The sequence below is a fragment of the Passer domesticus genome, chromosome 3 (genome assembly GCF_036417665.1).
Source record: "Passer domesticus isolate bPasDom1 chromosome 3, bPasDom1.hap1, whole genome shotgun sequence".
Classification (NCBI taxonomy): domain Eukaryota; kingdom Metazoa; phylum Chordata; class Aves; order Passeriformes; family Passeridae; genus Passer; species Passer domesticus.
In genome coordinates, this window is record NC_087476.1 from 21,406,475 (window position 1) to 21,429,487 (window position 23,013).

The 23,013-nt window shown below is 39.9% G+C and overlaps 1 protein-coding gene across 5 annotated transcripts in view; it reads left to right on the plus strand.

The window, feature by feature from the left end:
- Positions 1 to 23,013, plus strand: part of MYOM2 (myomesin 2) — a 113,354-nt gene that overhangs the window by 46,934 nt on the left and 43,407 nt on the right. For 4 of the 5 annotated variants that reach the window (XM_064412109.1, XM_064412110.1, XM_064412111.1 and 1 more), the window contains 7 exons: positions 6,025 to 6,113; positions 6,198 to 6,248; positions 12,189 to 12,353; positions 17,339 to 17,500; positions 19,358 to 19,499; positions 21,094 to 21,293; positions 22,023 to 22,076. In XM_064412109.1, coding sequence (XP_064268179.1) covers positions 6,025 to 6,113; positions 6,198 to 6,248; positions 12,189 to 12,353; positions 17,339 to 17,500; positions 19,358 to 19,499; positions 21,094 to 21,293; positions 22,023 to 22,076 — 863 coding nt within the window. Of the gene's footprint in view, positions 1 to 8; positions 53 to 2,412; positions 2,646 to 6,024; positions 6,114 to 6,197; positions 6,249 to 12,188; positions 12,354 to 17,338; positions 17,501 to 19,357; positions 19,500 to 21,093; positions 21,294 to 22,022; positions 22,077 to 23,013 lie in introns of those variants that run through there. The other variant, XM_064412112.1, reaches the window with a different exon arrangement.

Consider the following 23,013-nt stretch of genomic DNA (forward strand, 5'->3'; position numbering starts at 1 on the left):
GGGCGGGAGGAGCAGGGAAGGACATTCGCCATCCCAGGGCGCTGTCAGTCTGGTGTGGCCGCACAGATTCATACATCTATAGGCTCTGACAGCACTTTGTCTTTTCTTGGGGCCCTCTCCCTTTCCTGTTTAATGCAGCCACAGCCTCAGCCGCGGCAGAGGAGCCGGCTGGCGGCTGCTCCGGCAGCAGCGTGCGGCAGAGCCAGCAGAGTGCAGTGTGACTCCTGCCGCCACAGGCAGGGCCCGCCCTCAGCACCACCTGCACCGCTCCGAAAGGGAAAGCTTGAAAATTGAATGAACCTTCTCGTCTAGCTATTCTCATTTAACAAGTGACCCTGTGCGGTCAGTAGAGTGCTGTTTTAGTTTGATTAGGCACAAAAGGCTTGAGATGATTTAATCTGGAGAGCTGGAGAGCGAGGCGGGCCCTTTCTCCGGGGAGGGGGAAGCGGAGCCGAGCGGAGGCGCTGGGACAAAGGCAAGGCTCCGGCGGAGCCGCCGAGCCTTTGAGCTGCGCCGGGCGGGTGCGTGATGGAGCGCAGCTCCCCGCGTTGTGCAGGTACGCAGTACCAGCACAGGCAGCAAAATGGTGTGCTGCTCTCCTTTCCCTGCTGAAAGGGAAACAGCAGCCCCCAAATCCGGGATCTTCTGCCTTGTCACTCACTGTCCCCTGTAAGCTGCTGTAGCTGGGCGCTTGAGGAAATCGCCACCTCATAACAGAGATCCCTCTTCCCTAAACATGAAATCCAACCAAACAAAAAGAGTCAGTCAGACTCATTCTGACTGGAGAATCAGGGCAGGAGATGACAATTCTGCAGAGTATTTCCACAATTTGATGTCACATAACACGGAAATTTTTGTCATTTGAATTCAAAGGAGTAATTTTTAACTCTGTAATTTACTATGTACTGCCTTGTGTTCTTTACATGCACTGAACTGTGTTCTAATTCAGGCAAAGATGCTATTTCACTCTTAACTCCTGTGTTTAAATGTACACTAAGCAGTTGGATGAATATATGCATTTTAAATAGATGTATGAGCCTGGGGAATATTCCCCACACAAGTATTAGCACTTCAGAATCTCATGTGGATTGAGAGCAATTTAATATTTGCAAAAAAGTATTAGTACCTTGGGACAGATACAGCTCTGCACTCACATTTTATGCTACCTAAATGTACTCCATGCATATTTTATCTGACCTTTGTAAAGGCTGAAAAACACATTCTCCATCATAAAACAAGAATAACTGTTAGACCACACCTTGCCTCCTGGGTACTTCAAATGCAGTTTCTAACTGGTCTTGACTCACTACACTGTACAGTGCAATTTAGGAAATCTAAGATTTTTTTTTTTAGCCAGGAAATACAAGGAAATAGATAAATTCCAGGATAATCCTCCATCTGAGCATTATCTGGCACAAAAAAAAAAGTCAGAACATTATGTAACTTGCCAACCTGTCCAACTTTCTTCATAGTGAATATGAAACAAAAGTGCTGTCTCGCTCCTAGCCACTAAAACCCTACATTTCCAATATAAGATTTAAAGGAGTCTCAGTGAGTACTAGGCTATCTAAGATGGTTTATTTCTCTTCTGGAGAGTCAGAGGAGTGATCATAGCAAAGGCATAGAAATTGCTTCCAAAGCAGTAAGCTACAGAAAATGCGTGGAGATGTTATGACCTCAAATAGCAAGAAGTGCCTGGCCTGTGGAATTGTGTGTTTATACTAACTGTAAGAGCCTCATTGCTCTTCGTAAAAAACAAAGGATGCTGTAAGAATGTGATCAGCTGTTTGGTCAGTTACTTCTTATGTTCTTCCTGAGAAAATTAATTATAACTCTATCACCAACTTTTGTGAAATACTTGCTTTCAGATTCTGAGCTTCATTTGGCTAAAGATATTCACAATCTATAAAGATTGTGAATCTCCTGTCTGTTCTAGAGACATTTAAGATAATATTCTGTTTTCTCCACCTTGGACACCATCACAAACAGAAAGAGCTCATCAAAAGATGTATTTTGCTGTTCCTTAGGAGAGCAAAACTATGGGGAGGGGATTGAGGTGAACACAGATATATATCCATTTGAAAAGTTAATCAGGTATCTGCCATTCTACTTCATTTTCGGGAGACAACTTTGCAGTTTTTACACCTTTAAATTCCTGACACTTTGAGTGCTTTAACATGGTTTGGGGCCCCAAGTTAGTCCACAATACATGTTTCTTTATTTTCTGGATTACTTTTAGGCCACCTGTTTTTTAACCATAAATCTCTCTTTAGGTCCTAAGTTCTATTTTATATGGTGTTCTACTGGAAAATGAAGTCAACACTGAGAGCAGATGATGACTGGTTTAAAGTGAGATTTAATCAGAGTCAACTTCAGTCAAGCAATGCTGATTTTTTTTGTCTTTGTTGTCAGCACTCTATAGGAACAACAAAATGCTAGAGAGCAGTTAAGTTGGATTTAAGAGAAGTGAAGCAGCCTGAAGTAATGCTTTGTTTATGGGAGGAAATGGCCTAGTGCAGCAGTGCTGGTGTAATGTTCATCACTCATTTATGAGCTGGGTGCTGTCTAAATCATGTCCAGGCCAGGGAGGGATCAGGCCTGATCAGCACACACAGGATGGCTCTCCCAGCAATGTCCTGCCAGGGGTAAGTGTGGACCCTTTGGGAGGGTCTAGCTCATCCAGGAGAAACCTGGGCTTGCAGGTGGTAGGAAGACACTGTGCACCTCTGTAGTTCTTTGGCAGGATGTGGGCTGGGTCATGGCTTGAAGGGCAGGAAGCCTTTACAGGGCAGGTATCTGGGGTCAAGGGCTGCAGGGCATGCTGTGACATACACCTGCCACCAGTGCCTAGGAAATGCACTCCTGGGCTCTGCCTGGCACAGAAAATTAAAGACGTGCTCTATCACAGTGACCTCCTGGTGTGAGATAGACTAATTTCCCCACCCTTCAGGACAGGGCTGCCATACATCCAGACTGCTTTCTAGGAAAGGTCCCTCACTGTCTCCTGAGCTGTGTGTGGGAATGCTTTGGTGAGCTGGAGCACACCAAGGCTTGGCAAGGGGTATTCTAAAGCATCAACATTTGGGCAAGCAAGATCCAGTTTCTGGGGATGAATGCTATTTAATATGCTAATATGCAATATATGTTATTAAATATACTAAGTACTATATTTACACTATTTACTGTATATATTCTATATACATAGATTCTTAAATTAGGGAAATAGCAGAATGACAGAGATGCCTAGAAGCTTCAGAACAGTTAATTCTGCAATGCCCCTTGTAAGAATTTTTTGAGCTTCTTCATTTGTTGTTAACTTGTTATAGTAAGATACTGTACCAGACTGTGATAAATGCATGAACTATGCACATTTCAGCATAGAGGCATAACATGCCATGGGAAATTGTCCTGAACTGCAGTTTTATATTGCTTTTTGGCATTTTATTACACAAGTGTTAAATAGTGTGAAACTGGGATAGTGAAAAAAAAAAAGGTTCTGCTTTTAAAAATTCATTGCAAAGAACTGCTGTCAAGTCTGACATCTCTCAAACAAGTCCAGAATCAGTTAAGCTTTATATAGCTCTGGGAACAGGTATTGCAATTTCCTTAAAATCCTTCATGAAAACAAACTGTTAAATAACATCCAGCCCAGAGAATGGTGATGAATGAGATTACATCCAGCTAGTAGCCAGTCAGAACTGGTGATCCCCAATGCTTAGTGCTGGAGCAAGAACTGTTTGATACTGTCATCAGTGATGTGGATGAGGGGAACAGGTGCAGCCTCAGTAGGTCTGCAGATGTCACCAAACTGGGTGGGAGTGCTTATCTGTGGGAGGGTAGGAAGGGTCTGCAGAGGGATCTGGACAGGCTGGATCAATGGGCTGAGGCCAACTGTGTGGTTCAACAAGGCAAAATGATGAATCCTGCCCTTGGATCAAAGTGAACGCCAGGCAGGGCTACAAGCTGGGCACAGATTGTCTGGAAAGCTGCCCGGTGGAAAAGACCTGGAGGTGCTGGTTGACAGCAGCTGAACATGAGCCAGCGTGTGCCCAGGTGGCCAAGAAGGCCAATGGCATCCTGGCCCAGATCAGCAATAGAGTGGCCAGCAGGACCAGGGCAGGGATTGTCCCAGTGCAGTTGACACTGTTGACACTGACACCTGGAGTCCTGTGTTCAGTTCTGAGCCCCTCACTGCAAGAAAGACACTGAGGGGCTGCAGAATGCCCAGAGAAGGGTGATGGAGCTGGTGAAGGGTCTGGAGCACAAGTCCTCTGAGGAGCAGCTGAGGGAAGTGGGGGTGTTTAGCCCACAGAAAAAGAGGCTCAGAGGGGACCTTATTGCTCCTACAACTGCCTCAAAGGAGGTTGCAGCCATTGGGGCCAGGATTTTCTCCCAAGTAACAAGTGACAAGAGAAAATAGCCTCAATTGCACCAGGGGAGGTTTAGTTTAGATGTTAGGAAAGATTTCTTCACTGGAAGGGTTGTCAAGCATTGGACCAGGCTGCCCAGAGAAGTGGTTGAGTCACCATTCCTGGAAATTTTCAAAAATCGTGTAGCTCTGGCCCATGAAGTCATGGTTTAATGGTTTAACGTGGTGGTCGTGCTGGATTGACAGTGGGACTTGATGATTTTAGAGGTCTTTTCCAACCTTAACAATTCTATGATTTCAATTCTTTTAAGTTGTTTTTTAGTCTCACTGTGCCTGTCCAGACTGTACTAGGGTTTCCTACCCAGCTGCAGGCTTTTTGGTTAAGACTGTAGTCTAGTCTCAGGACTCACCTTTACATCTTTGATAATTAGTTGTATGATAACTTTGTAATTGATTTCTTGATTTTCTGAAATATGTGGCTGTAGGATTGCCTCCAGGAGGAGCTGCTAGACCTGTAAATTTAGAGAGATAAATTGCAATTTAATGGGACTTTCATCATGTTGTGCTTTAGCCATCACAGTACTGATAGTATCATTTTTATGATATGACACTGCCCAGAACATACGCAAGAAGTGAAAAATAGGTGTCTGATGGGTCTGTGACAGCTGCTACATACTCCAAAATTGGCATCCTGTTTTGCAATTTCCATAAAACACCCTTACATATTCCTTCTCCCACATCTGGGATATATGACCTCTTAGAGGACAAGTGCAATCAGAGTTTCATCACTTTTCAGTTGCCAAGAAGGCACAAATTTGCTCTTCTGAGAGGAAGCTAAATGGATACAATATTGTATCTCATAGTTGAAAACTTTTGGGTAGCCTCCATTAAATTTAATATTAAATGAACTATTCCTGATGGACTCCATTTTAAATAAGAAAAGAACTGGGGCATCAAGGTTTGTACCTATACCTTAACAACTGGTCATATATATGTTCATGGAACTTCAAGGAAGGATGTATTAAGTGAGACAATCTGTCAGTGCTTTGCACCAAGTTACTATTTTTTGCTTTAGATTTGTTTATGCTGTCCTTGCCTAATGAATTTTTTTCTCACTAAAAAATAAAACAAACCAAGCCATGTATGCACATAAACAATTTTGAGCAGTGTTCCTGATTTTTTATCATTTTACTGGATTGAGATGTAACAGTGTCTGCCAGATGGGAATAGCCATAGAAGGCACAATTTTAGCAAGCAAGGCATGTACTTTTATTCTGTGTCTTGCTTCTAAAACATGGCAGAAAGGCAAGATGAATTAAAAAAGGTTACATACAGAAAGGGAATAACCAGACTGGCATTGTCCAGCTATCTCCTTTTGATCATTCTCTAAAGGTCATTTCCAGTTTGCTAAAGTTAATGCAGCCTGCACACTAAGCTGAGATAAAACTGCAGTTAAAAACAGTAGCAGCTTTCTGATTGTCTTTCATGGATGTCTTGCACTGTGTAGACAGCAAAGAGCTTTCTACATTTTCCCTACCAGTACAGAGCTTTATACACTTTCCTTATGGTTGACATAGTTTGGCTTGCAATAGCAATCATGAAGAGAGTTTTTATTTGCTTAAAGAGACATCTGTTTTTCTCCTTCCCCTTTTCAGAGCTGACTTCGATGATTCTGCAACCTATTCAGCAGTTGCAACAAATGTCCATGGTCAGGCATCAACTAATTGTGCTGTGATTGTGCGAAGTAAGTCCTACTTTATATTTAAAACAATAAATAAATAAATATACTGCTCATGTAATTGAATGTTTCTTGTATGTTTATTCATAGGGTTCAGAGAGGAGGAAGAGCCTCACCCAGCTGCAATAATGCCCTTCCACTGTAAGCCATTTTCTTCTATTTGCTTAGATAATTTATGTCCTCTTGTCAGGGCAATGTTTTACAGATGAGAAAACTGGATACAACTTGCTTCTTCTGACTTTGCTTTCTAAGCACTGAGTTACAGTAGGAGCTGTCCAGATGCTCTTGCTTACCCAGTCGAATTTCTAGATCAACATACAATATAACAGAAAACTCCATCTCCTGCTCAGATCAGACACTAATCTGTGTCAAATACAATTTACTTGTATGTAAGAGCCTAAATGAGAGATGCGGGACTCCAGGCGGCTCTTCCAACATCCAGTTTATTGCATGCAAGATGTTAGAGCAGTCCAGGGTCGTGGGCGACAGAGCCTGAGCCTACAGCTGTCAGCTGCAGCTGCAGGCAGGCCTGGAGACCCTGAGTTTAGGTTACAAATGCATTATATACTTTTCTCTCCTGAGCATCTTAATACAGTAGAACCAATCTATACCTTAACTTTTATCTATAGCCTATCATAACTAATACAATTACCATATTCATGTTAGTATTCTCCAATCACTAAAGGTTAGTACATAACAGTTTAAGCTAGAAGTTGTTCTTCAGTTTTCTTGCAGTGGAAAATTCTGAGACCTTTTTTCTACTTGCAACATTTGCTGACTTGTTTGCCTGTGCTATCTTTCTGCTTGGTAAAAACATCTTCTTGTTTGAGGTGGGTTTATCCTTTGCTCTAAGTCATAAAAACCCCCTTCTAACTAACATACCCTTTGCCTCCTTGGTTATCCAGTAAGACTGGCTCAGCAATTCTTTTCTTCTATATCAAAACTTGCTTCTATCTCTATTCCTTCCTCAGCTTCTACATTCAAAAATCTTTCTGCTAAGCATACATATTTGTGAGACTTTCTTGTCAAACTTTCATCCTTCCCAACATCTCCCCCGTTCTGATGAACAACAAAGATGCTAGAAACTGTCTTATTCATCATTCTCTGCACACACTGAAGTGCACAGGGTACTACTAACATAATTGTAATTATCACCACCAACACAATCAAGCCTAACTTACAAAGTTCCTTCAGCCAAGGTGCAAAGCTCCAGCCATCAAACAAATTGTCTAACCAAGATGATTTATCTGTTGTAATTTGGTTAGCTAAATCTCTTAAGTTTTGCAGCTGTTTATGAATAGAAGCAGAATGATCAGACAAATTCATACAACACAATCCTTCAAAATCTTCACAACCATGTCCATGTGCTAGTAAAAGAAAGTCAATAGCAGCTCTGTTTTGTCAAGTGGCATGTCTGACTGCTTCCTCATCTGTCAGCAAATCACTAATTATTGTAGAGGTGGCATTCACTTCTTTACTGAGCCAACACCCTAATTTGTTTAACTGTTTTAGTGCAATTGCAGAACTTAATTGAGGTAAAAAAATGCTTGTAACAATTGAATTTCCAGAGTTCCAAGGGTGAAACTCACTATCACAGTTGCTCTCATAATGATGCCCTAAGGAGGATCTTATTTTTCTATTTTTCTTTTTCATTGCTTTTTTGATACTGGGAGCAATTACTGTAAGTTGTCCCAGGGCACAAGGGCCGCCGTCTAGTTTTGAGGGAATACCCTGCCAAGCCCTGTCTCCACATATGAGCCAAATTCCTTTAGGAAATCAAATTGGAAGTTTGTTAAAACGATCTGCATAAGGTTCATAATATATAAGAAGCTTAGTTTGATTACACCAAGAAGTCATATTGTTGTAAACTGGGTGATAAGGAGTAACATTTAAATGTGGCCCATTTTGTCCTATAAAATGAAACAAATAACAAGTGTCCATAGTTAATGAGCCTAAAATTTCTAATTCTTGAAGATCAGATTTATCAACTTTAAAATTATCAATATAAGTTTGGTGTCTTGGGCTAGGAGTTGGAGAAGTGTGGTGATCATCATATGGCCAATATTTCTCAAAAGTAACATTATCAAAACCTTCTGGGAAAGGCACTCCAACTAAACAAGTTGAAAAAGGTTTATCAGGGCTAGTGTTAGATAAGCAAATTGTGTCAGAGCCTGCGGACTTGGCTAAAGAAACCCAAACATTTGTTTTTGGTTGAGTTACAGGTAAAGCTTCACTGCAAAGATAAAAACAAGAGGTTAAAAGTAACATACACCCGCGCAAATTATAATACAACTCCATTCTCTTCTTGAACAGTTTCTGGCAGACAGTTTTCTCTGGGTGATCCCGCGTAGATCACGTTTGCGTGCCTGTCTCTCGGCTTCCACTCGCAGGGTCACTGGCTGGTGCGGAAGCGTCCACGGGCTTTGAGGGGTGGTACGGTTTCACGTTCTTTGCTGGAATCCACTTGAGTCCTGTATCTGTAGAAACACACGCAAACCCCTTGCCCCATGTAATAAGATCAAATGGTCCCTCTATTTTTCCTGATTCTAGATTTTTAATTAAAACTGGAGGGTGTTCCTTGAGTTTTGCTTTTTTGTTGTTCTTGAAATGTCTGTAAATGGGAGGATCTGGCTCTTCTGCAGAGCTATTCAAAAAGTTGTAAACGTACAAAGCCTTATTCAACTTTCTTTGAGGTGCATCCTGGACTCCCCCCCCTTTTTGTTGATCTAAAATGTGTTTTAGAGTTTGATGTGTTCTTTCTACCATTCCCTGACCTGTAGGAGAATAGGGAATACCAAATGTATGGTGAACACCCCAGTCATTTAAAAATGTGGCCAATTCTTGTGAAGCATATGAAGGACCATTATCAGTTTTGATTTCTTGAGGGACACCTAATGAAGAAAATGCTTGTGAAAAATGCTGGCAAACATGCTTAGCTGTTTCTCCTGTATGTACAGACGCAAAAACTGCTTTTGAAAATGTATCAATAGAGACATGGATATTTTTAAATTTCCCAAAAGAAGGGTACTTTGTGACATCTGTTTGCCACTTTTGCAAACTTTCCAACCCCCTTGGGTTGGTTGCTCCCGTAGAAGGGATAGGCTGAACAAGCTGGCAGTCAGAGCAAGCCCGTACAATGGCTTGTGCCTGCTCTAGGGAGATGTGAAAATCTCGTCTGAGCGCCTGTGCATTTTGGTGAAAAAAAGCATGACTCAATTTAGCTTGTTCAACAATGTTAGGTAAGGTAGCTGCAGGAAGCACAGAAGTGCAATCTTTAATGTCTCCTTCAGTTTCCTCTTCACACGCTGCTGATGCCAATGCATCAGCTCGTGCATTCCCTTCTGCCATAAATCCTGGGAGACCAGAGTGAGCTCTAATGTGAGCAACAAAGTAAGGATTAGTTCTGTGTAACAAAATTTGATAAAGACAGGTAAGCCAAAGACACAATGTGTCATTGCTAACATTTTTTAAAACAGACCCTTCAATTCTCTTAACAACATTAGCAACATATGCTGAATCAGTGACTAAGTTAAAGGGCTCTGGAAAGAGCTGAAATGCTCTTACAACTGCAGCCAATTCAACAATCTGAGGAGAACCCTCAACTTTTTGAACATCTTGCTCCCAAGATTTAGTGTTTTTATTTTGCCATGTAATCACTGCTTTGTGTGTTTGTCCTGACCCATCAGTGAAAAGAGTAACTGCATCTAAAGGTTCTTCACTGATAAGGGGTTTCTCTTTGTAGCACAATTTAGCTTTGATCAGTTTGTGTGCTGGGTAATGAATGGAGCAAACACCTGGAAAATCTAACAAGGCATAGAGCAAATCTTCTGATTTTTGCATGGCCCAATCAAAATACGATTTAATCATAGGCAAATAGATTATTTCAAATTCGCAACCTGCTATTGAAAGAAGCTTTGCTCTGCCCTTAATGATAATTTGAGAAATCATCTCTAAAGATGTGAAGATTGTCTTGGGTGGCCTGTAAGAAAGAAAAACCCATTCAATTAGTAACAAAGGATCATTTTGAGAGGAATCCCATTGGAAAATGAGGCCATACTGTCTCAGCGTTTCTCCTAGAACTGCAAGGAAAAAAGGTTTACGTGGAATATAGCGATGAGCTTGTCTATTTTGCAGAACATCGGCAATGTTCTCCAAAGCTTTGCTAGTTTTAGGAGTAGGAGATCTGGGGGATGATTTTTTGGCTCCCTCAGTGGTTGTTGGTGCCAGTGGCGACCTGCGCAGCGATGAGATGCAGGTCCCGCTGCCTCTGCGGAGTCATCTTCTGGCTCTCGTCTTGGTCCTTTTCGACCTCCCTGGGTGCCTCGATCGCGGGCAGCACCCGGCGGGCCGCGGTGCCCGAGCCGCGGCTGGAGTGGCCTGGCCGGACCCCGCAGGGCTCCCGGCTCCAGGGCACCTTGGGCATGGAGCCCACGCCGGTCCTGCTGCACTGGTACAGGTGCCGGGCCGTGGAGGATGCTCTTGTGTAAAACTGGTTCTTTAATTTCGTGAGGGGGGATGGGAACCCCCATTCTAGGACTGCCGGGCTGCTGGAAATCTGATCCCTGTGGGGATTCTTCCGAACCAGGAAGCAGCGCCGGAGAATTCCCGGGGCTAGGTATTTCTTTCTGGGTTGAAAAATCTCCATTCCCGGGGCAAGCCCTGGCGTTATTTGGAAACATTTCTACTTGGTTCTCGGGGTTTCCTGGCTTTGGAATAAAGCAATTCCCCTCTCTCTCCGAGATATCGTTAGTTTCATCTGCCTCTCCTGCTGCATGGGCAGCTGGTGTTTTCTTCTCCCCCTCCTCCCCTTTCCTCGCGGTTGGAGAGGCCGGCTGGGCCTGCTCGGAGGGACGCGGCTGCGAGGGTGCGGGTGGAACGGGGCAGGGGCAGGGGCTCCGCGGTGGGGCATTCGCGGCGAAGATTTCGACAAGGACTCGGCAAGCGGGGAGAACTTTCGCTGCTGTTTTATCGCGCCGAGAGATAGCATTGTATAATTTAACCCCCACGGATTCCCAAAAGTGTCTGGTATAGAAGGCTTCAGAGTCAGCATTTGGGATACGAGTTATAGTCCATTTAAAAAGCTCTTTGAGCTCTCGCTTAGGCAAGGATTTTGGACTTGATTTAACTAATGATTTTAAATGCTGATACACATCTCTCCGAGGAACAGACTTATTCTGCCCCATTATTCCCGGTGCTCACCTGCTGTCCAGCTATGCAGCAGGCGCTGTATATAGAGGCTCCGATCCAGGCACTGTCCAGCAGCAGCTTCTGTCCGGGCCCCGGTCACCCTCGTTTCAGGTGCCTAATCCGTGCGGCCGCTTTTTACTGAGTTCACCGAGAGGTCTCTTACTGCTAATAAGTCCGAGTTTGCCAACTAAAACGTGGGCGCCACTGTAAGAGCCTAAATGAGAGATGCGGGACTCCAGGCGGCTCTTCCAAAACGCAGTTTATTGCATGCAAGATGTTCCAGGGTCGTGGGCGACAGAGCCTGAGCCTAGAGCTGTCAGCTGCAGCTGCAGGCAGGCCTGGAGACCCTGAGTTTAGGTTACAAATGCATTATATACTTTTCTCTCCTGAGCATCTTAATACAGTAGAACCAATCTATACCTTAACTTTTATCTATAGCCTATCATAACTAATACAATTACCATATTCATGTTAGTATTCTCCAATCACTAAAGGTTAGTACATAACAGTTTAAGCTAGAAGTTGTTCTTCAGTTTTCTTGCAGTGGAAAATTCTGAGACCTTTTTTCTACTTGCAACATTTGCTGACTTGTTTGCCTGTGCTATCTTTCTGCTTGGTAAAAACATCTTCTTGTTTGAGGTGGGTTTATCCTTTGCTCTAAGTCATAAAAACCCCCTTCTAACTAACATACCCTTTGCCTCCTTGGTTATCCAGTAAGACTGGCTCAGCAATTCTTTTCTTCTATATCAAAACTTGCTTCTATCTCTATTCCTTCCTCAGCTTCTACATTCAAAAATCTTTCTGCTAAGCATACATATTTGTGAGACTTTCTTGTCAAACTTTCATCCTTCCCAACACTTGTACTCAAGAACGCTTTCATTTTCTCATGCATAGTGCCCCTGTCATATGATGTTTGCTTCACCCACATTGATGTCCAGTTTCTGGAGAAGTTTGGAGTCACTTTTGCAACTGAAGGTGAAACACTGACCTTGAAGTGTTCTATGTTGATCACTCCAGAGTTGAAAAGACTACGACCTCGTGCTGAGTGGTACAGAGATGGTAAGTTATTACATTGAATAGAATCTACCTGGAAAATGCTGGTGAGACATTGAGGATACAGGTCAGGATTAGAGCATCATATTCTCAGAATTGAATTTGGAACAGAGAAAAAGAAATATCTCTAGTTAGAATTTATAGTCCTGCACTCTCAATTAAGTGACTTGATCAACATTTTCTTGAGCACACATCAATAGCAGCAGGAGGTAACCTCATATTGTGATAGTACAATAGTTAGAACATTTACTTGGAAGAGATCCAAAGCCAGTTCTTAGATTTCACAATGACTCATAGTTGAATACTGTGACCACAGAGCTGAAGGGTACTCACAGGGCAGTAAATTAAAGTTTGAAGTACTGAGGTATGGCTCTCCACTTTAATCTTGCTCCAGCATTTATTGTGAATTTTATATTAAAATCACATCAATGTATAGTTAGGCAATACTTATAGAAGCCAGGACTGATACAGATATGTTTGCTCTGCTGTTTATGTGCCATGTTAGTAGGTTTCTTATCTTGCCTCTTTTGTCTGTGAAAACCTATGTTATGCCAGGTGAAACAGTCTTACCATGAAGCACTCAAAATAACATCACTAAACTTATATACTGGGGTGTACTGGTGGTACATAAACCCTGAATGAGTAGTGTTTGTTCACTGCAGCAGAGAAGGGTTTTGAAACATAAAACTATCTACTTAGAGCTTAGGATAGCAGCCTGTTGTAGGTATTTATTCCACCACTTTTCACCAACCACAATCTGTGTAGGACTCTAAAGTAATTATTCTACCTGAGGATTTAAGGAAAGCCTAGGTTATTTTTGAATGGTTAAACTTTTCCCCAAAGGGACCACAGACAACATTTGAGAATGGTGGTCTTCCACGACTGGTGTTTGGACTGGTCCCAAAAAATTGGCAAAAATTTCCATAGTGGACAAAATGTGATGAATAAACTAAGAAATGACAGTAAGATTAATAAGGTAGTCAAGAAAATTCAAGATTACAAAAATCAGAAAAAGAACTATTTTGTTACTTCTTGTTATGCCTTTTGTTTCATGTGCATCATAGTTTATTTACATAGATTCATATCTGATTCTTCAGGGAACAAACTACTACTTAATTTTTCATTCCTATTTTTCTGTCATTGTGGATATTTCCTTGTGAGGAACTATTAGATGTCACTAAAATAAAAAATATGAGATAATAAAAATGGCTTTTTCTGTTTGGTGAATAATCTAAAATCTAAGGCTGATCCTTTAATTCAGATTCTTTTCCCATTGAAGCGTACAGGAATTTTGCTATATGCTTCAGGATTTTTAATAACTGTAAATAAACTCTCACTTCATTCTCAGATGAACCATCATTTTCAAGGATACCCTTTACTTTGTTTCTTATTTGGCACAATTTCTTAAGGTGCTAAATATCTCAAATTCTTAATTTGAAACTGCAGCTAAGAACTTCTAATTTTCAAGGAATGCAGAGTATTGTTCCACTTTTCATTGGACATCAAATTTTCTTGCACTATGAACCAAAGCTCATGACTCTTTCTCTTTGTTCTTTCATAATGACGAGATAATTCCTTCTTGATACATAACAATACTATGCTCTTTCTCCCCTTGTTTAACTTACCTGTGAAAACCTGAGATGAAAACTTGGTCTGTTTTAACCCAATAGATTTTTGTTAGGGAGTCAGATAGGTGTTCATCGCATCATTCTGCTTTTGTTACGTGAAATAGGATGTTACAAACAAGCTTAGATTTTTCCTTCATTACAAGTATGTGGATCACAATATTTCCAAGAGGTGTACAGGTTCATTAACTGGCAGAACTTTTCCCAGACACAGCAGGAGTTCATGCACTATGAACCTTCGTTATGTGCTACAGTTCCCTGTGTTGAGTCCCTTGAGAGCTGGAGGCAATGCATAAGTATAAGCATTGAGAAATTAATAACTTGTCCAACATCATGTGCTTTAGACATTCTGGTTCTTTAGAGAGCTAATATTAATTCTATTCTTGCATTAAGTCTGTACTCTGTGGAATTATGAGTGGGTCTTGGGTCTTTGAGGAGACAGGAGCAGTTGTTGGTTGTTGTGAAGTTGTTTATTACATGAATACATCAGCCTCAAAGGCGAAGAGTTGAGAGTATTAAAATCCGTGCTAAAAGCTTTCTGGCATAGAGTCCTGATGTTCCAAGCAGAAGCAGCAGAAGCAGTAGCAGCTAGCAGAAGTTACTACCACCTCCTTTGCATCCCAATGCAGAGGGATTTTATTCATAAATCATCCAGTCAGCTAAAACCACAATTCTAAAACATTCTTCCTACACCTATCTGAGCTTAATTCTAATGTGCGAAGGTAGTGTCAGTTCTTACACAAAATCTACACATATAGTTCTGTCTGCTCATGCAAATCTGTTCTATCTAGAAATGCAAGAAATGTTCTGCTATGTTTTCGTTATGTCTGGAGCTTAGTTAATTTTGTGAATGGTAACACTACTGAACTTTAAGCTAGGCTTTAAGGCTTTTTACTAGTTAACACAGTCTCTTAAGGCACTTAAGATATATTTCTACTTACTTAAAACTGAAACTTACACTCCTACTTCATGTCTGTGTGGCTTAATATATTCCAGTTTCTCTAAAGGTTCCAATTCAATCACTGCATTCCTTTCTCTCTTTGAGGGACTCAGAGGGGTTTCTATTTCCTTCATTCCAACAGTACTCTTTCTAAAATTTTTCAGTTTGTGTTAATCAAATAATAGCAACTAAAGCCCTGAGATGGGTACGTATGATGTACTTATAATTATGCACAGGAGAAGTATGTGTTTATCTAGCATAAATAAGCTTCACATTAGGGAGCCTTACTGAGGGTATCTGGTAGATTCCTAGGGGCATATAAGTCAGCTCAATGAAATCCTCTGTATTGATTTGGGATTTCACAAACATGAATATGATGTCTCTTATTCATGGCCCACTTAGAACAACTTAGTATACTGAAAGAACCACTCAAGATGCTGAAAGAACAAAATCAAAATAGTGCTTCAGGAGTGTTTATCTAATCTGGACATCACTTCAGCTGATAATAGGAGTTTTCCATTATTGATCTCTAAAGTAATATAAACACTACAAATCTTTATGTACCAGCATTCTGCAGCCATTTATACTGTGATCTAGAATAAATTAATTGACTTCAGAAGGAAAAACCATGGAGTGAAGAATCTAGCTAAAATTTCAGCAGAACAAATATACATTATGAAAATAAATTTTAGTATATAGTAGTTCCCCACTCTTTGTATGAATTTGAATCAGAGCCATGTATTAGGAAAATTATCTAACATATTATAAACAGCATGTGAGAGTTGAGACACACTGCTTCTGAGGATTAGTCTTCTGCAAGTAAATTCTGGGAAAAATAGCAGAGCACAACATGTGAATAGGCTGTGAAGAGTGAGAACTTGTAATTGTGATATTATTGTGGTGGCAGGTTTATAAATACTTGTTCTATTAGAACTTTAAAATATGTTTTAAATATTTAAAGTCCAAACTTTTCTAATTGTCTTGCCTACAAAATCATTCATCCAGACTGCATTAGAAAAGAGCAGGCTTCTGTTAGTTTCTGGTGGATCTTTGTCCTTGTGTGGGGAAGAGAAGTTTTTCTGCTCTTACCAAACACAACTGCCTCCTCAATTTCTGCTATCAGGTACACATAAAGAATGAAAATGGGGGATTCTGGCCTTAGTAGCATAACAGGCTTGCCTACAATTTCTATATATTCAAACTATGGTGGCTACCAATCCACTGAAACTTTGAGTCTAAATAAGTGACCAGCTTTTCAGAGATGCTGGTTAATCAATATTTTTATGCTTAGGATTTTCTGCAGGGCTCATGCATTGGTTAAAGTTTCTAGGTGAAGATATTTTCTGATTTAATTTAAAGTACATCATGTCTCTCTACACAAAGTCTGAGTACCATTGTGGCAGGCATGACAGAAAGGGGACACTCAGGTTTTCTAGGTAAGGATCTCATAACTAAGGATCTCATGGGAAGGAAAGTGATTGAATTTAGTTTGTGTGCTTCTCATAAAACTACTACATGCTTAGCTGATTATGCAATTTACTGCTGCAAGATTTAGTAGTGTGTGTCTTCCACAAGCTTTATTATCACAATGTGTGTCATGTTGTATTCCTACTTATGAAACTCAGGTGGTAGGTGAGAACACAGCTTCCTTTGCAAATGTTTGAGTGTTGGCTCCAAAATCTATTAAGCTGTAGAATAATGAACATTCTTAGATATTCAGATCTTTTAAATACAGTTCTGCTGCATTGATTACAATAAATTTGTAAAAATAATCCAATCAGTTATTTAAAAGGATGATATGAGAAAGCCCCTTGCCTAGCATAAAACATCTTGTTCACTCTTTTGCTCTGGTTTCACTAGGCAATCAGATTAATGTGCATTAATCATGGGTCACCACCTCTCACCTTTGAGAGGTTTAAATTTAGTTTAATTCAATGCTCAACAGGCATGCCCTGAAGATTTAAGTTTGGTGTATATTTATAGCAGTTTTCAGATTAAACTGGAATATATTTTTTTTAAATTTGGAAGGAAAAATTGAGTAAACTGACATTTGACCTGAACAGGAAGCAAAACTTATTAAAACTGAAAAGAGGTCCCACCCTACATTCATTATAGGGTATGGCAGGTTTTCATGTCAATATTTCTAAATGTAAGTAACATTTTTGTATTAAAAAGAATAGTGATAGGAATTTTGTTGGCACTGCATAGTGTGTTACTAGACCTCATGTTTTCTAAAAGTCAGTGCTCGAATAATTTTAGAGAGATGCAACTTACTCTCTGTAGAATTTTCATGACATCCAAAGCACTACCATCCTGAATAAAACTGGCATAAGTATTAATCTGTGTCCCTGGTTGGTAGAGAACTGCTCTAGGATGCAGGTTGTTCTAGCAGCACAGTAACATGTCTGATGGGTCTTCTCTTCCAGATGTGTTGCTAAAGGACTCCAAGTGGACAAAGCTGTATTTTGGAGAAGGCCAGGCAGCTCTTTCCTTTACTCATCTGAACAAAGATGACGAAGGTTTATACACCCTGCGCATGGTTTCAAGAGGTGGAATCAGTGAATGCAGTGCATACCTGTTTGTAAGAGGTAAACTTTTAACCTAGTTCTTGAGGAGAAATTAAAAAACATTATACCGTTTAGTTTTATGAAAAAATCCCATGTAATAACTGAAGTATGAAAGAAATTTAGCCCTGTGGAATTTCATAGTAATTTATTTGTATATAGTAGCCTGTACTAAAAAGCAGTCACCTTACATGAATGGGGAGCTTCAAGAGGAGCATGCTCCTGAGGACATTTTGTTTCCTGGAGAACCAGAGAAACCATGCTTGTGAAGAAACAACTTGTTTATTTCTTTTTCATCTCCTTTCCTAGTAGGAAATCAACATCTTTGCATATAGTCAGTTCTCACTGCAATGGTTTTGGCTTTAGAGATTGGACACTGGGAATGAGCCTTGTTGGGCTTTCTTGTGTCTTGTGCCTGGATATGTGCAGGAGAAAGCAAAAGAAATATTCCCACCCCTATACCAGTCATAGCCATGTCATTAACCAGAGAAAAGAAACAAAGTAAGAAACTAGCTGACTGAAGAAATACAGTTTTCACAAGAGACATAGATAAATGTATTAAAATAGAATAAAGGTCAGAACTTTTAATCACATTTCCATGCACAGCTCTCAGTGAAGTAAAAATGAACTTCTACATGTACCTGTGAGCAGAACTTAGTATTTAGTTTTCTATTTTTTTCATGGAAAGATAAAAATATTTCTGGTTGAGCAGTTCTTTCACTCTCGTAAATACATTGGACAAACTGGAACAGTCCCACTGAGGCCACTGTAGCTGTATTAGTTTTAAACCTTGTTCTTCCTGGAAACACATTGGAATATATGTGCCTTGTGGGAGTGTCATCCAGACAGTTTGTGTGGGGTAGAGGGAGTGAATGTCTTTTTCAGAGGTTTGAAATCCAACTTCCTCACAGGACTAGTGCAAGGGCTTCATCAGCTTTGCAGTATGTCTTGAACAAGACACTCTGGCATCCTGATCTCATTAGAAATAATTTGCTAAAGCTATTTCTGTCCAGGTTACATTCCAAGAAAGACATTATTCAGGTGAAAAACACCCACCAAGATACAAAAACTTTCTTAGAAGTTTTTGTTGCAGTGATGGGTAGGTTTTAGGTATCTCTCTTGCCCATTTTATACTCTATTTAATCCCTGTGCATGCCCAGGACCCTGGCTTCTGGAGTCTCTAGTGTTGTCTGTTGGCCATTCTCTTGCCTTTGTTCATGTAGGCTGTGATCTGATACTGAGCCCAAACTACTTCACAACTGACTGGGATTAGACTCTATAAATTTAGATTCTCTACAGGACTTTTTTTTTGTTATAGAAATCTTATTTTGGAGGGAGAGAACTTTACCTGTTAAGAGATTTTATTAGGAGTTGTGGGTCCAGATTAGTCAATATCTCTCAAACTAAAGCCACAAAAGGGTATCTTAAAGGTGATATTTAAGACTATAAATAAAACATAGCAATGTAAATGTTCCAGGAGTTTGAAAATTTTTCATTATTTAGGATATTTTTTTCCTGATCTACATGTTTTTTACTGAGTACCTTGTCTGATTGGTAACACACTGAGTCACAGCTTTCAGTGTGATAGAGCATCAAAAACACATGGGTGAGTTAAGCTTTTAATTCTCACAAAAATTAAGATGTGTTTGGTTCCTAAAAAGCTTTTCTGTTCTCAGAAATATCCTTGAACATTTTATCTGTATAAAAATATAGACATTATGGTCCTGAATCATTATTGCAGTGAATTAGTACATCATGAAATGTTTGGGCTTCCATTCATATAAACAAGTAGCACAATGAACTGAAAGTCTTCCCTGTGACTTTTTGATGTATGTCAGAGGAGTTGGGGTCAAAACCAATTTATTTTAATTTGTGGTCCAGATGCTGATGCATTGATCGCAGGAGCACCAGGGGCACCAATGGATGTTAAATGCCATGATGCTAACAGAGACTATGTTATTGTTACCTGGAAACCACCGAATACAACCAGTGAGAGCCCCGTTATTGGATATTTTGTTGACAAGTATGTAACCATTAGCATTTATTTAATTTTGTTAATTGCCAGAAATATGTATATACTGAAGAGAAAAAAATACCATTATATCATTTCAATGTGTGTGTTCTTTGGAGATATTTTTACAGACACTTGGCACTGGAACTCAGTTACACACTGTGTTAAATTACAAAATTGTTCCCTGGCAAACTTTTGGCCCAGATGATTTAGTACTTTCACAGGCAATTCTGGGCACAGTCTGGGAATTAGCAGGGACTGGAGGCCATTCCAAGTAATATTTGCAGGCAGACACATTTTATCATACACTTAAAATGTTCAATAGTATGGATGTGGGCACATCAGAGAATGAGCCCTGACAGTATTTAATTTATAAAAGCTAGAATCCACAGGCATCTTGAATTAGATTTAGTCTCTTTAATCTCTATACTGCAAAAGCTGAAACCTGGGAGTTATTACATTATCTTTTTATTTATTTCTTAAATGTAGTACATCAGGAGCTCAAGGCCTGGACTCCTGGGAATTGGCAGTTTAAATCAGACTGGCAGGCCTCTGTCCTCTTGTGAGCTTTGCACTTTGCTGGGGTTTCAGCTCAGTGCAGGCAGCTGGCGAGCAGGGGATTCAAGCACTGTTTTTTATGTTTTGCTCTTCCACTGAAGTGAATGCTTGCTCCTCCTTGTAGCCAGAGCACATAATCTGATCCTTAGAATCTGAAACTGTCAGTCAGCAAAGTCTTACTGAAATGATTTCATAATGTGTACTGCTCTGCACTTAAAAGCAATGTTTGCAGATCATTGCTGTTTGCTACCCTGTCATTTGGTGTAATTCAAAGATAACTGTCTGGGAATAACTGGAAAAATTGAGGTTTATGAATGGCAGTCAATAGGAAATTAACTTGAGACATGGGGACTCTACCATCTATATCCGCTTCATGCAGTACATATATCATAGGAGTATTTCACCTATATTGTGTATAATCTAGTCAGATGTGCCATTTGACATGTTGCTGGCATCACTACAGGGCCAAGGAGCCCTTGGTCATGACATGACTTTTTCTTGGTACAGTCAGGGCAAAAGAGAATCTTCTACACAAAAGTTTATGTTAGTAGGACACAAACTATATATGTACACACAAAGCAGTCAGTATGAGAACATCACTCTTCTTCTTGATGACTCTTATAGTCTGTGGCCCAGTCATTTTGGGAGGGAAGGGCACAAAATATGACGAAGAAGAAATGAAAATTATTAGGTGAATCTTACAAATGCATCATGTTCTGTGGAGATGAATATTAGAATGAAACTGAATAATTTATTCTTTACATGGCAAGGAAGAGAACCAAACAGAAGGGAATCAGATAGATTTGAAAAGGCCAAAAACCATGGAAGAAAAATGGCCTTTGCATTATGAAAAAAATATGAACAGAGTGGGAATTAGATCTCTGACCAGAGAAGAGTGTATAAAATGTGTAACTTTCATTAATGAGATGTATGGTTTAGCTCCTCAGCCTAGTGAAGGTGACTTCTGTGGTTCTGCCCTGGTGTGGGTAGCATGGGTCATGTTTATTGTGGAATGGTACTGACAAAGGCTGTCTTCTGCTATTCCAAGATGTGAAGTAGGTCTGGAAAACTGGGTCCAGTGCAATGATGCTCCTGTAAAAGTCTGCAAGTACCCCGTGACAGGTCTTCAAGAGGGACGGTCTTACGTATTCCGTGTGAGAGCAGTGAACAGCGCTGGCATTAGCCGGCCCTCTCGAGCCTCGGAACCAGTTGCAGCACTTGACCCCGTTGACCTGGAGAGAACACAAAGTAGGTTATTCAAGGCTTCTTTAAAAAAAAATTAAAAAATTAAGATCTGTTTGCCCAGTTAACCTAAGAAGAAGAGTTTATTTCTTCCTTTGATTGAATATCTCACTACAGACTGCAAAGTAGTGTTATGAGAGCTTCTCCATGAATAGAGTAAGCTGGCTTACCCTGGGGAGTAGTTTTATTGATTTAGCCTTGTCCTAAACCCCTGTGCAGATTCTGTAGATCAGGTACTTGCACACCTTCTGTTTCATGTCTTCCTTTTGGTCAGAGGGGAATTAAAGTAATTATGAATACCTTAAAACACTGCCCCAGTGTTGCCTGTGAAATCTGAGCTGAATATGCAGTTTCCTATGCAGCTGAAATATACAGTTTCCTTTACATGTGTTTTATGTCTGTGTGTATGCTTTACAATTAATTCCTATTAAAAAAATACAGTTCATGATACAGTTGATTACTAATCTGCCTCAAAAACAAATCCATCTACTGTAACTATGACTCTTGCTTTTTAGCACATCTTTGAATAGTACTGTCTTATCATGTCCTGTCTTCTCATGAAAGTGAATAAACCAGTATATGACTTCAAGTTGACTCTATCTGGGGAAATATTTAATAACAACATTATAGAAACAGAGGTACACAGGCTTTTGAACATGTGACAAGCAATAATTTGCAAGGTCTGTAAATATACTGAACTAGTTTGAGAAACTAATTGAATATTTTGATTAACAGCTGTTCATGTGGATGAAGGGCGAAAGATTGTGATCAGTAAGGACGACCTTGAAGGTAGGTAGCATTTCTGCAATTTCAGTCCATCTGCTTATACTCCAGGAATTTTGCATCATAATTAGAAACATAACTTGAAAAGAAATCTATCTAGTGGTAAAATCTCTATATTAAGAAATAAAGCCACATTATGACTTTCAAGGTTGAAAGAACACAAGTGAAGAATGAGGTCTAAAAGGATGGAGAACATCACACTCTCAACATCAAAACTTTTATATGTCGACAGCATTTTCTCACCTTTTTGCTTTTACTAGTGCTAAGCTGAGTTAAATGGCTGAACATTTTATTGCCTATTTGACTGGGCATTTGATTGCCTATATTTCCTCTATTTCTAGTTTTCTGGGAGCTAAGTATAGTTTTTTTAGACTGATTTTGACTATCTGAGCAAGTTATTGCAATTCTAATAAAAACTTACACAATCCATCTCAATTCTTTAATTAATATATCTACCTGAATGCTGAGGTTATTAAGTTTGAGATTTTAGACTAAGTAGTGTTTTTCCTCAAGAGAATTGGAGAGATCCCTGGCAACTTTTGGAATAAAGTTTGATTTTTTTCTGGTTTTGAAATAGTCATAAATAATGATATTTGGATTTCTGTCACATGAATGTGCATATTTAATAGAGTATGAATATTCAAATATCACTCTTTATGTAGATCGCTACTTTAATCTCCAAGACTGAAGACTATTTCTGAAAGAACAATCTCACAGATCATAAAATGGTTTTCCTTTTTAGTGCAGGCTGATGTCCCATTCTGGCAACCATTCTGTACCACTATGGTATATCATTCCAAAGTATGGGAGCTTTTGTTTTTTCAAGAATGAAAGCAAATATGTTGAGGTTTTGTTACCTGAAATCACTTGGAAGCTTTTTATCTTAATGCTGTGAAGGATTATTGTAATTTTCTTAACTATGTGTCACCAATTTCATATTAAA